The following is a 12051-nucleotide window of genomic DNA, read 5'->3' as shown; positions in this document are numbered from 1 at the left end:
AGGGAGGAAGAGGTGGCACAATTCCCCAAGGTCACACAGCCAAGATTCAAGTCCAGGCCCCAGAGAGGACATACACTTAGCCACGCTATGACATTAAAATCAACTCTCCTCTGGAAAGTCTTCCCTGACTGGGAATTAGTTCTATCTCGGGCTACCTCCATTACAGTACCTATCCCTATAGGGCTGTTCTCTGGAGGGAGGCTGCCTTGGTGTGACTCCTGGCTTCATTCTTGGATAGCTGGGGGAAATGGATAAACTTCTTGGGGCCTGTTTCTTCTTTCATTCAAACTGAGGCACTGGAAGTGAATATGGGCTAGCATGGGGAAGCTGGCACTCCCAGGTCCTGATAGAGGACTCTTAATGAGCATATCCCACTAAGGATGCTCTCCACAGCATCCTTAGTGATTTGACACCAGACAGGCCTCCCAAGGCAGGGGTATCCCCTCCATTTACACCTCCCACACCAAACCCAGACCGTACAAACAAGCCGAAATGACTCACTTAGAGACAAGCGAGAAAGCCTCCGAGCAGATGGCAGGACAAGGGACAAATTTGATGAGGATGTGGCCCAGGGCAGCAGGGAAGTGGGCACGTGTGACCTTCTCCAGCACAGAACTGAAGGTGTGAATGTCGGCCACCTTGCAGGAAGGGTCACCAGAACCGGTGTCTAGGACGTTGCCCCCGTGCAGCACCAGCAGGAGGACATGCGTCTTGCAGGAACGCTGTGAGCAGCCTTCCTGAGAGGGACATGACAGGGATATAGACAGGGAGGCAGCAGAATCCCAGGATGCACAAGGACAGAGACACAGGGACTATGACTGACACCCCACAACCCCTGTGGGACTCTGGAGCATCCAGAAGGCTACCAGGAGGGCCAGACCCTCAATGAACAGCACAACAGGATGAGTCTTCAGTGACTCTTCTTGTGCCTATAAGAACCTGAAGCCCGGAGAACAGGGAGGTACCCAGGGGTCATACAGCAAAGAAGAACTGGATGGAGGCTAGGCAGCCTGTCTATCCTCCCAGGGTTCTTCCTAAGATTCAGGCTACAGATGGACCGGATGCCTCCAAAATCCAGCACACCTCGCCATCTTCGTGGATCTCAATGCTTCCTTGAGCTGGGAACCTTTGTCTTCTTAGGGACACCCGATACAGTTCTCCTGCAGAGGACAGAAAGAATGCAGCAGGCGCCCACCACACTGGCCCCCCATAGGTGTAGCAGAGGCCCTGATTTATTGGGAAGCTGGAGTCAGCAGCTAGGGAGGGTCACCCAGTCCAGACCCTGTTTCAAGAGTATATACATGCAAAACGGCCTTGCCCTTCTAGGGAAAAGAAGGCCAGCTGAGGTCAGCCATCACAAATAAGACAGGAAGTCCTAAGAAAGAGCTGCCCTTCTTATTTCACCAGTAATGGCAGCTGTGCTAGAGCTATGACATCCAGGAACTTGATGCAAATGTCCCATGAGAATAGCTGGGGAGCAGCTGTGCTCGGGTCATCTAAATGTGACCAGGCTAAGAGATGCCCTGTGTCTCCCAAGTGTGCCTGTGAGGGGCTTCCAGGAGGGTGGTGCTCTAACCACAGAAGCTGAGTTGAGAAGAGTCTGCCCTTGGGGTAAGCAGGTGCCATCCCTTTTGTGGAGGTCTGAACACAGCAAAAGGGTTGGGAGGGGCACAGTGTCAGCCTTGAGATACGGTGTTTCTGGGTCCCCACCTTCTAGCTGGAGATGGGGACTTACATCCCTGGCTCCCCTGGAGCTCGGGCCATTGGGCTTGGACAGCAATGATATCACTATATTTCACGGGCTTTGGATGGAGAGCAGAGACAGGACTTCTCAGTTTTTACTATTGTACAAGCACAGCGCTCATTAGACAAATTCCATTTTTACTTTTGTTTTTCTTCTTCTGGGGGAATTGTTGCTGATTTTTCTTTTATTACATTATTTATGTATTTTGTTTGTGTAAGTATGCAGAGGACAGCGCACAGCAATCAGCTCTCTCCTTTGATCACGTGAGTCCCAGGGACTGAACTCAGGCTACCAATCAGGTTTAGTGGTAAGTTCCTTTACCTGCCGAACCATTTTAACAGCCCGTTTCTGTTGCTGTTGTTTGGTTGGTTTTTTTTTAAGACTATAAATATTTTGCCTTAATGTATATCTGTGTAACACATGGTGAGAAGATCACAGAATATCAGATTCCCTGGGACTAGAGTTACAAAGGGTCATGAGCCACCATGTGGGTGCTGGTAATTGAACCCAGATCGTCTGCAAGAACAAATGCTCTTAACCGCTGTGTCAACTCTCCAGTCTCAGACCAATTAAAAAAAATATTTTTTAAAAGTATCTCCTTGGGCCTGGGAGTGTAAGAGTACACTTGCCTAACATGCACAAGGTCCTGGCTTCCATTTCCACCACAAATAAATAAAATAATCAAACCTGGCTGAAGTTCTTAGTGAGACAGCAAAGCTTTGAACTACAGGATTATGGTCCAGAGGGAAGTGACCACGCAGAAAGGGAAGGCCACTGTCTGGCATGACACTTGGCATCCAGCAGGCACTTTGGAGTCACTCAGAAGGGCTTTCCTCACTTCTGCTAGCTGCCTAAGCCAACACCTCCCCGGGAAGGCCTTCTCGGGCTCCTGGGCTCCCACTGCTCAAATACAGAGGTCTCTAGCCAAGGACAGAATCTGCCCCTTGTTTGGGTAAATAAAGTCTTCTTGGCACACAGACAGTTCATCCATTTATGTATCATCTATGGCTGCCTTCACACCACAGGCCTGACTTCAACGGTGACAACAAACTCACAGCCCTCAAACCATAAGATATTTATCTGGATCTTTCCAGAATAATGTGCCAATGCTTGATCTAAGCCCCGTGCTCTGCATTAGTTCAGACTGAACCAGACTCTCATATGGAAACAGATCTTAGATATCCCACAGCCTCCCTTTACATAAACAATGTCTGCCACCCAAGAGTCCTTACTTCACCCAGCCCACCGTGCCTCCTCTCTCATTCCCCAGGAAATGGATACCATTGCCTGTGTTCGGAAAAAACCACAGCTGGACTCTGAAGCACTTGCTTGCCTCTGTTGATGGGAAACTCACCTTCTTGCTCAGAAGTCCATTCTAGATGATGATAATCCTCCCCAAGGTCCTTCTCACCCCTGCAGGGTTAGTGGAGGCCCTTCCCATGACTGTAGTCAGCCTAGGACTGACGACATTCCCCATTCCCTAGCCTGGTCCAGTGAGATCTATCTGCAAAGAATTCTACACAAGGAGTTGTTCTCAGCTGGGAAGAGCAGTTCTGAACTATCCGGTCCCTAAGACACAACCCTGGGCTAAAGGCAACTGCTTTGTGAGCTCTGAGCTACTTCTGTGGGGATTAAAATTGTTTCCTCGGTGATAGGACAGGTTGGCTCTTATGAGGAAGAGGCTAGCACAAATGTTCCTAAGGCCTGGCTCTGCCTGCTACTTTTTCTAATTCTCCTGTCTGAAGCCGGGCGTTGGTGGCGCACGCCTTTAATCCCAGCACTCGGGAGGCAGAGGCAGGTGGATCTCGGTGAGTTCGAGACCAGCCTGGTCTACAGAGCTAGTTCCAGGACAGGCTCCAAAGCCGCAGAGAAACCCTGTCTCGAAAAACAAAAACAAAAACAAAAAAAAAAAATTCTCCTGTCTGTTTTCATCAGTTTATACAGCATGAGCAAGTGACTTTCTCTCTCTCTCTCTCTCTCTCTCTCTCTCTCTCTCTCTCTGTGTGTGTGTGTGTGTGTGTGTATGTGTGTGTGTGTGTGTGCATGCGTGTATGCGTGCGCGCGCGTGTGCAGAAGTGCCATAGCCTGCATGTGGAAGTCAGAAGACAGCCTCGGGCACTGGTCCTCATCTCTCACCTTGTTGAGAAATGGTCACATGCAAGCTTCTGAGAATTCTGTTGTCTTGATTTCCCATCTTGCAGTAAGAACACTGGAATCACAGAAGCAGGGTCTGTGCCCAGCTCTAAGTGACTTCTGGGGATTCCAACTCGGGCACTCACACTTGTGTGGCACGTGCCTTACTCACCCCTGCGTCTTGTTTTTGTTTTGTGTTTTTATTGAGACAAGGTCTCCCTAAATAGCCTAGGCTGGCATGGAACTCACCATCCTCCTCTCCCCTGTCTCCTGGGTATTGAGATTGGAGGCCAGTGCTGCCCTTCCCCGGGTCCCCTGTTCTTCTTCTAACTATAAAAGACCTGGCCCTGAGTCTGAATAGAAGCCAAAATTCTGCACTCAGGTCAGTATGGCCATAAAGATAAGAGAAATGAGCCCACTTCAATGAGCCTTTATTAAGGGCTGACAGGGGTCAACTCACCCATCACCCCATCTGCCTTCTCAGTTTAAGTAACTCTTGTTCTTAGCCCCATTTTACAGATGAGTAAATTTTAAAATGTGTAGTTCACATGCATCCCACCTATGGGACAGCCATAGAATAAAAACGGCCAAGGACTCCCCGCTAGAGGGCCCCACCTCCATAGAAGAGGGCAGTCAGCCAGACGTGCCCCGCCCTTCCAAGCGGCAAGCGGCAGGCTGTCCCTCTCCGCAGAGGCAAAAAGCAGAGGACATCTGATGAATAGAGTCCGGGTGTGCTGCCCAAGTCCTCTTTCTAAACTTTGTCACCGGGGAAAGAGTGTCTGGGAAAGAAGCCAACGCCAACACAAAGTGAAAAGTTGTCTTGTGGTGCGTGTGGCCTCTTGAGCACGTATGCTCCTCTGGGGCAGGTGTGCAGAGGAGCCCAGAGTGTGTGTCTGCAGAGCCAAAGCTAATAGTAGGGGTGGGACAGAGGTAGATGGGACAGCTCTACCTCTGAGACCATGGTCTCCAAAACCCTAGGCTTTGAAACCAAAAGGCCTAAGTTCAAGACATGACTCTTAGCAGCTGTGTGACCTGAGCCTGTTCCCTCACCTGGAGTGCAGGAATGCCACAGTGATACTGTAACTCCCTTATGGAGTGATAGTGAAAATGAGTGAACTCCTATGGGTGACGGCTTTTGAACAAGGCATAGACTATGACACCTGTGAAATGTGTTAGCTGCTATTGTTACTCGTATTATCCAGGGTGCAGGGGGCGGGGCATGGCTGACAAGATGAGGTAGAGGCTGATAAGGACATTACCGCCTCCACACTCCCTGTCCTGCCGCCAAGTCCCTCCCTGAGCCCTGGCAGGCTCACCGACCTCACTGGGCTGGGTGCCTGCTTGCAGTGTGATTACAGGATTAAATGCTGTGATTGCTACAAATTACCATTGCGAGGCTATAAATAACTTGCAGGAAAGACATGAGGGTCCTGCTGTCTTCCGGGCACCATGCCCTCTGTTAAGTAGGGGCTGAATCCTGCATCTTCACTGGTGACACAGACCTAGGAGCTCCAACAGGCTCCATCTGCCTGGTGTCAGCTCCCTGGGGACCACACAATACTCATGGAATTGGTGGATGCACAAGGCATCTTGACCACAGATGATGCTGAAACAGTTCCCCAATCAGTAGGGATGAGAGCTGAGGGCTGGATAGAGGTATCTGCAGCATGACTTCTCCCTGCCTCACTCCCCAGCAGAAAGGAAGCATCTCATTCTTTCTGCACTTTGGGAACAGAACCTTGCTTCCTTGGATTCACAGAGGTATAGATGTTGTGCTGTTTGTCAGAGAGGCCAGGAGACCTTGCCTGGTGAATGCAGACACTGCTCCCTTGAGCACTTCCTGCCAGGACCAGAGTCATCCACAGGCTGGCAGAGGCTCTGTGAACAAGCAGGAGAGTAACCTTAAGACTGCTCTGTCTGTCTGTCTGTCCCCTTCCCATAAGGCTTTGCAATGTTGCTATTGTTACTGTTGCTGCTGTCACTGCTGTTTCAAAACTAGATCTTACAGTGTACCTCAGGCTGGCTTCCAGTCCTTGGCAATCCTCCTGCCTCAGCCTTTCTGCACACTGAGATTATAGGCAGGTACCCCCACACTCAGCAAAGGGTAGTTCTTTTAAGAACCTCGCATGACAATCAAGATCACTGGGTTTGATTCTCCCACAAGGCAGAACTCTTCTGCTCCTCTCCACCTTCGCTTATGCCAAGCTGTGTGCCTATGAGCCTTTCTTCCCTTTGCAAACTAAAAACACATCTGTGTTCCACAAGACCCTACTCAATAGCCACTCCTTCTGGAAAGTCTGCTCAGATCTACCTAGAACAGGATGTTACCTCGCGTGCTGAACGGGGTGTGACCTGCTATTATAAGGTTGCTCTATTTTCCTTCAAACAAGGAGCCTCATAAAGGCAGAAGTTATCAGCTTTCAGGGTCTGGCCCTTTCATAAAAACTGCTTAGAAGTGATGATCCGAGATGCTCAGCCTCTCCAAGCTGCTCAGGCCCCAGAGACTCCAGGTTCAGGGAGCAATCCCTCTTTCTCTGTGAGGCAGAATTCCCTGAGCGAGTCCTGGGAGGAGCTGGGATCTAAGGTGCTCTGGGAATGCTAGCTTCTCCTGACCTGCCCGTTATTCCATACCTGGAGGATTCACCAGGTTTTCTAGTGCTGAGAGGCCAGCAAAGGATTCTGGGTGGTGGAAAGCCACCTGCAAGGGGCCCCAGGACTTGGTCATCAAGCCACCTGTTTCTCTCCACCACCTGTTCATCTCTATTTGCATGACCCTGTTCAGGCTGGGTCCCTGCTGGGCTCACACTTATGGTAGGTAAACTGGTTTGTGACAATATTTTATGATGGGTTTTGAGGCAGGCCAGCTACTACAGTGCCTGCTCCCAGCATCCTGCCAGCCCCAGCCCTGGGACTGGTGACCCACCCAGCTCACCATGCTTCTTTCTGCCGGCTAAAGAACAGAGGCTATTTTTGCTTAATCACAGCCTTGGGAAAGCACAAATCCTGATCATCCCTTCTAATTACCATGCACCATACTGCTCCAGAGACAAAAGCCAAGGTCAGCACCCACGTGCTTGGTTCCCTAAGCAAAACGTCACCCTAGCCTGGCAGAAGAGCCCAACTGTCCCCAGTCACTTGCCACCCATTGCCAGGACCTAACGGGAGCAAATACTCACTACTCGGTTTTGTTCCCCAGCCTCCAGTCCCTTGGCAGTGGCTGTCACCTCTACCAGCGACCCATGAAGTAAACTGAGTGGAGTTGGCCCAGCCCAGAACCATGTAGCCTGTCCTGAAAGGGACCTAAATGTCTGCAAGACCGAATACACAGATAGGCAGAAGCATCGCTTTGCAGCCCCTGGAGACTTTGCCATCTTGCTCCATACTAGAGCTTGAATGTCCCACTGGTGCCCATGTGCTAAAGGCTTGGTGCCTAAGCTGCAGTTCTATTGGAAAATGGGGGCTGGTGTGAGAAAGGGGTGTAGACTTAAAGTGTCTCTAGGGCCACCAGGCCCTTCCTGTCTCTCCTTTTGCTTCCTGGCAAGCAGAAGGTGAACAACTTCCTCCCCTACATGTTCTCAGCAAGGTATAATGTGCCACCCAGACTCCAAGCAACCATCAACTGACACCTCTGAAACTCTGAGCCAAAATAATAGGTAGGGATTGATCTTCAATAGCAGAATTCAGACAGGATGGCAAGAAGCAGGAAAAAAAAAAAAAAACCCCAAAAAAAAAAAAACGCCTTTTCCAGAAAGTTCCTGGGCTCTTATAAAACCAAAAAATTTCCTATCCAAGGAACCTTTCCCTGGGGGCTACTTGAAAGATGAAAGTGAGCCAACTGAATTTCATTGAGTGTTCAGCCTATCTTTCTTTAAAGCTAATTGTATCAAATGTTGTGGGGGAGCAGAAAGTTGACTAACTTGGGCCTACTTCCTGACTCTAGCCCAGCCTTGCTGCTAGGCAGTCCAGGAAGGCTCCTCAGGGCTAGACTTGAAAGCCCCTGGCTTCAGTTATCAATCAGACACCAGGTCACCCTCCCCTGAAGTTGCCCCAGCATCCAGCCTTGGGAAACAACATTCTAGGCAGGTGGAAGGGGTGGGACAGGGCTCTTGAGCCTTGTAGTCCAAGGAAATCATCGAAATGTAATTTTTTGTCCCACTGGGACCAAGGTTGGTTTCCCCTATTCTCCACCTTTCCTTATGTTCTACTGTTTCTTTAGTTGGCTCATGTTTATTTTAGTCTCAAAGTATTTATGAAGATGTACATTAAGTGGACACTATAAGCATGTGTTGTCATATTTACACTAAGAACAATTACAAGCTGGTCACAAACTTACATCTTGTATTTGGCTTTAACACATAACTCAGTATTTCTTTCTGATTTCTGCTCTTTTGGTTATCTATCACCCAACTCAGGTCAGAGCTGAAAACACCCAGAAAATCCAGCACCAGGCTACAGGGATCTCAAGCTTGGAAGATCACATGAACAAAGTCAAGTCATATGACCAAGTCAGAGTCACATGCCTAAAACTTATCTAGATCATATGACCAAATCTACTTACATGATCCAGAGCTGCAAAATGAGATTGCCCAAACCAGAATTACAGTTCAAAGTGAGGACTTCAGGCCACTTTGAGGGCATACCCGGAGCCTGATAATTTGGCAGGAACACTGTAGAAAGTTTAGGGCCAGCCTAGAGAAGAGTCAACCAAGTGAACCTGCAGATCCACACTGCATGCCCAGGCTGCAGACCCACCCTGCATGCCCAGGTTGCAGATCCATGCTACAAATCCACGCTGTATGGCCAGGCTACAGGTCTATGCCACAGATCCTCACTGCATGTCCAGGCTGCAGATCCACACTAAAGATCCACTCTGAAGATTCACTCTGAAGATCCAAGCTGATTCCCACAGTAGATTCACAACACTAACTAATGCTGCAGATACACACCTCAGAGCCACGCCATGGATTCCCCACCATAGACCTACTGACTCTGTGGATACACACTGAAGATCCACACCACAGATCCATACTACAGATCACTTAGTAGATACACACTGTGGTTGCACACCACAGATTCACAGTGAAGACCCACACCACAGATCTACACTGCAGACCCAGTTAGAGATGCAAGCTGAGCCTGGGAAGTAGAGCGCAGGACAACAACATGTCATGGTTGAACATACTTTGGAAGCATTTACAGCTGTCTACAGTGGCCTGTTCTGGCCTGCAGGCAGGGAATTCTCTTTTACTGATGTTATACAAGCAAGCTATGCAATATACACTTGGCAGGGATGCTGGGATGGAATTTCCACCCAGGGTTAGTAGGATCTAGAAACTGAGATTCCCTCAGGTGCTTTCTTAACCCTCTCAAGGTCAAAATCCAATCATATCCGCCTGGCTTTGCCTAGCTAACAGGCAGAGGTGTGTGCAGTAAATCAGTGTCTTTAAAGAGGTACTAGCCCGATAAAAGCTTGCCCCATGCCCCTTGACACTTGACCCTTGCTAGTGTCTGGGCTTTAGACCTTACCTATTCAGAACATACTGTCGGGCACCCTAAATGAGCATGGGAATGTCTTAGAGAAGTAACTCAGCTAAGGGAACCCATTTCAGGGCTAGAAAGCCACCATCTTGAACCAGGCCAGGTGAGTTTGCCAGGAGGGTGTGACATCCCCAAGCCTGGTGTCCCCACTGAGCCCTCTGTACTGAACACAGGTCCCTTCATCTGGGTCTCCAGTACGCAGTCCTCACCCCATGTCTCGGGCAGTCTTCACGCTCTTCTGAGAAGCCAGGATAGCCTAAACATCTCACACAGAAAACCAAGAAAGGACTAAGAGACTCTTCTCTGGATGGAAGTGGACGGTCTCAGTGTAGAACACCCCTCGTGGGCCTAAGTTTCTGAACAACCATCCCAAGCTGTTGGTATTGTTCTGGGGAGGTTGTGGGCATGGCATCTAGGTGGCAGACACCGAGCTCTAAAGAGCAAGCCTCTTAGAGGTTATAGCCACCCCTGTTTCCTGTTCTTTCAAGGCACAAATGAACCACTCCACCACAGGCTTCATGCACAGGTCTTCACCACATGAAGAGCTTAAGCTCTGAGTCAAAAGAACCCCAACCTTTTCTCCTTTAAGTTCCTAACAGATATTTTTGTCACAGTGTGGGAAAAGCTAACTGATAACACCTGAGAGGAACAGAACTCAGGTCACGGGTCACACTTCTTACTTCCTACAGTCAGGGAGTTGGGTAGGAAAGGGGTGATCTCTTCAGTCCCCAATTGCCTGCTGCACCACAGCTCTGACCCCTCACAAGAGCCAGGGCTAGGAGGGAAAGCAGGCAGTCCTTATTATGGGGCACAGGAGCTTGCTGGGACAGTGGGGCCTGACTCTGTTAGGATTTCCTGTCTAATCAGGCCTAGGCTTGCCTGCCTGGAAGTACACACTCTCACAACGGAACACAGCAGCCTCATCCAGCGCGACCCCCCCCACCCCCCCCCCCCACACACACACTTAAGCATCCCTTGAAAACACAGTGGCTCCCAGCCAAGGGACAGGAAATGACTCTCACACACAAAAAGGTGCTGAGAACCCTAAAGTTTACTGAAATAACCCACAATTCCTTGCCTTTGTTTTGCAGATCAGCCACTGTCAACACCCTGTGAGAAAACAGGTTTTTTGAGAATAAAAGTCAATACAACGTCTCTGGAGGGCCATCTGGCAATGCCATACAAAACACAAAACACCCGATGACCCAGCAATGCCAAATCCATGTGATGAACATGTTACATGTACTCCCATTAACCACTGCTATGTTGTTTACAATACTGAATGATGAGAGGCAACCTATAGGGGACAAGCTAAATAAAATGCTTCCCAGAGATGCAGCACACACTCAAGGCCAAGACCAATGAACCTGAACACTGTAGATGTTCTGAGAGAGAAGGAGAATCGCGGTATATTATCCACAGAAGGCAAGGAGGGAAACGGAGCACACAGCGCACTCCCATCTGTGTGGGGTACATATAAAAATATATATGGAAGTGAATATTTATGGATATGTTCATGTTTTCAGAGTCTGGAGTGGGACATGAGATACTTGTCATCCTCTCCACTTCTGGGAAGAAGGGCTGGGTGAGCTGAGCTGGGTGCAGAGAGGGAGAGAGGGAGGTACATGCGTCATCCTTCATGCCTTTTGAGCTTTTACCTTGTTCACGCACGGCCTACTCAAAAAAACAGATCAAAACTAAGAATATTTTCAAAGTGCATGTAACACGGTGATTTCTTTTTCCCTTTCTGAGATTTGACTTTATATTTTCTGCTTGTTCCAACTCCTTTGCCTCGAGGTTTGTGGCAAAGCTCCCCAGCTCTTGTTTTCTCTTTGTTACCAGGAAAAGCGGATTTGAAGACACAAGAGATTCCTTCAAGTTAAAAATAAAAGGTTCCTGCTTCACCATCCCAGTTGAGGGGTGGATGAAGACCTGGTCTGGGCCCTTCACAGTCCCATGAGGGAGAGGAACTCAAAGGCCTGGCCACCTAGAGACCCAGGAATCCACCAGAAGCTACAGATGAAGACAAATAGGTGACCAGGGACTGGGTTAAAAGTCCCTGTACCCTCCAGTGTGGGCACAGGGATTCTGCCCATGTGTGCACAGGGCTGCAGATACCAACCAATGTCAGGGAAGATGCAGAGACTCAGAAAAACTAGGGAAGGAGATGACTGTGCACTTGCCAGAGGGATCCTTCATCTGCTTACCCGGGTGGGACCCAAGGCCAAAGCCACACTGGCTTTCTGAGAAACAGAGGACAGTGCAGTTCCTTGACATCAAGTCCTTGGTCTACACTGAGTGGCCTCCCGTGCCCACAGCCACCCCCACCGGCCACACATCCTAAGCCCTGCCCCTAAAGAGGAGGCTCCATGGCTTCTGGTAAGGTTGAGCCATAGGGAGACCTATAGGAGAACTGAGAAGAGGCATGCTCCCTCTGTCAGGCACTCTCCAGGAAGCTGCCCCCATGGATGCCAACTGAGTCATCCGTGAATTGCGTCCCTCTGCAAGGCTCTCCTCCTGCCATGTGGTTTATGAGCCTTCCCTCTGCCGGACCTCTGCCTGAGACCCAGGGTACAGCCTACAGCTGTGAGTCACCATACCCTCTAGTTTCACCTTTCCCCTTGCTCCACACTTCT

General features: G+C 49.5%; 1 protein-coding gene across 1 annotated transcript in view; it reads right to left on the bottom strand.

Moving 5' to 3' along the window:
• Window positions 1-12051, bottom strand: part of Pitpnm3 (PITPNM family member 3) — an 89278-nt gene that overhangs the window by 25120 nt on the left and 52107 nt on the right. The window contains exons 5-6 of the mRNA XM_041664750.1: window positions 1084-1160; window positions 502-737 (exon numbers count right to left, since the gene is read on the bottom strand). Of these exons, the coding sequence (XP_041520684.1) occupies window positions 502-737; window positions 1084-1160 (313 nt within the window). The remainder of the gene's footprint in view (window positions 1-501; window positions 738-1083; window positions 1161-12051) is intronic.

The sequence above is a fragment of the Microtus oregoni genome, unplaced genomic scaffold (genome assembly GCF_018167655.1).
Source record: "Microtus oregoni isolate MIOR12 unplaced genomic scaffold, Mior012 000015F_ref0000493, whole genome shotgun sequence".
In the NCBI taxonomy this organism is placed as follows: Eukaryota; Metazoa; Chordata; class Mammalia; order Rodentia; family Cricetidae; genus Microtus; species Microtus oregoni.
Note: the sequence above shows the minus strand (reverse complement) of the source record. Positions and strands in the feature narration are given on the sequence as shown.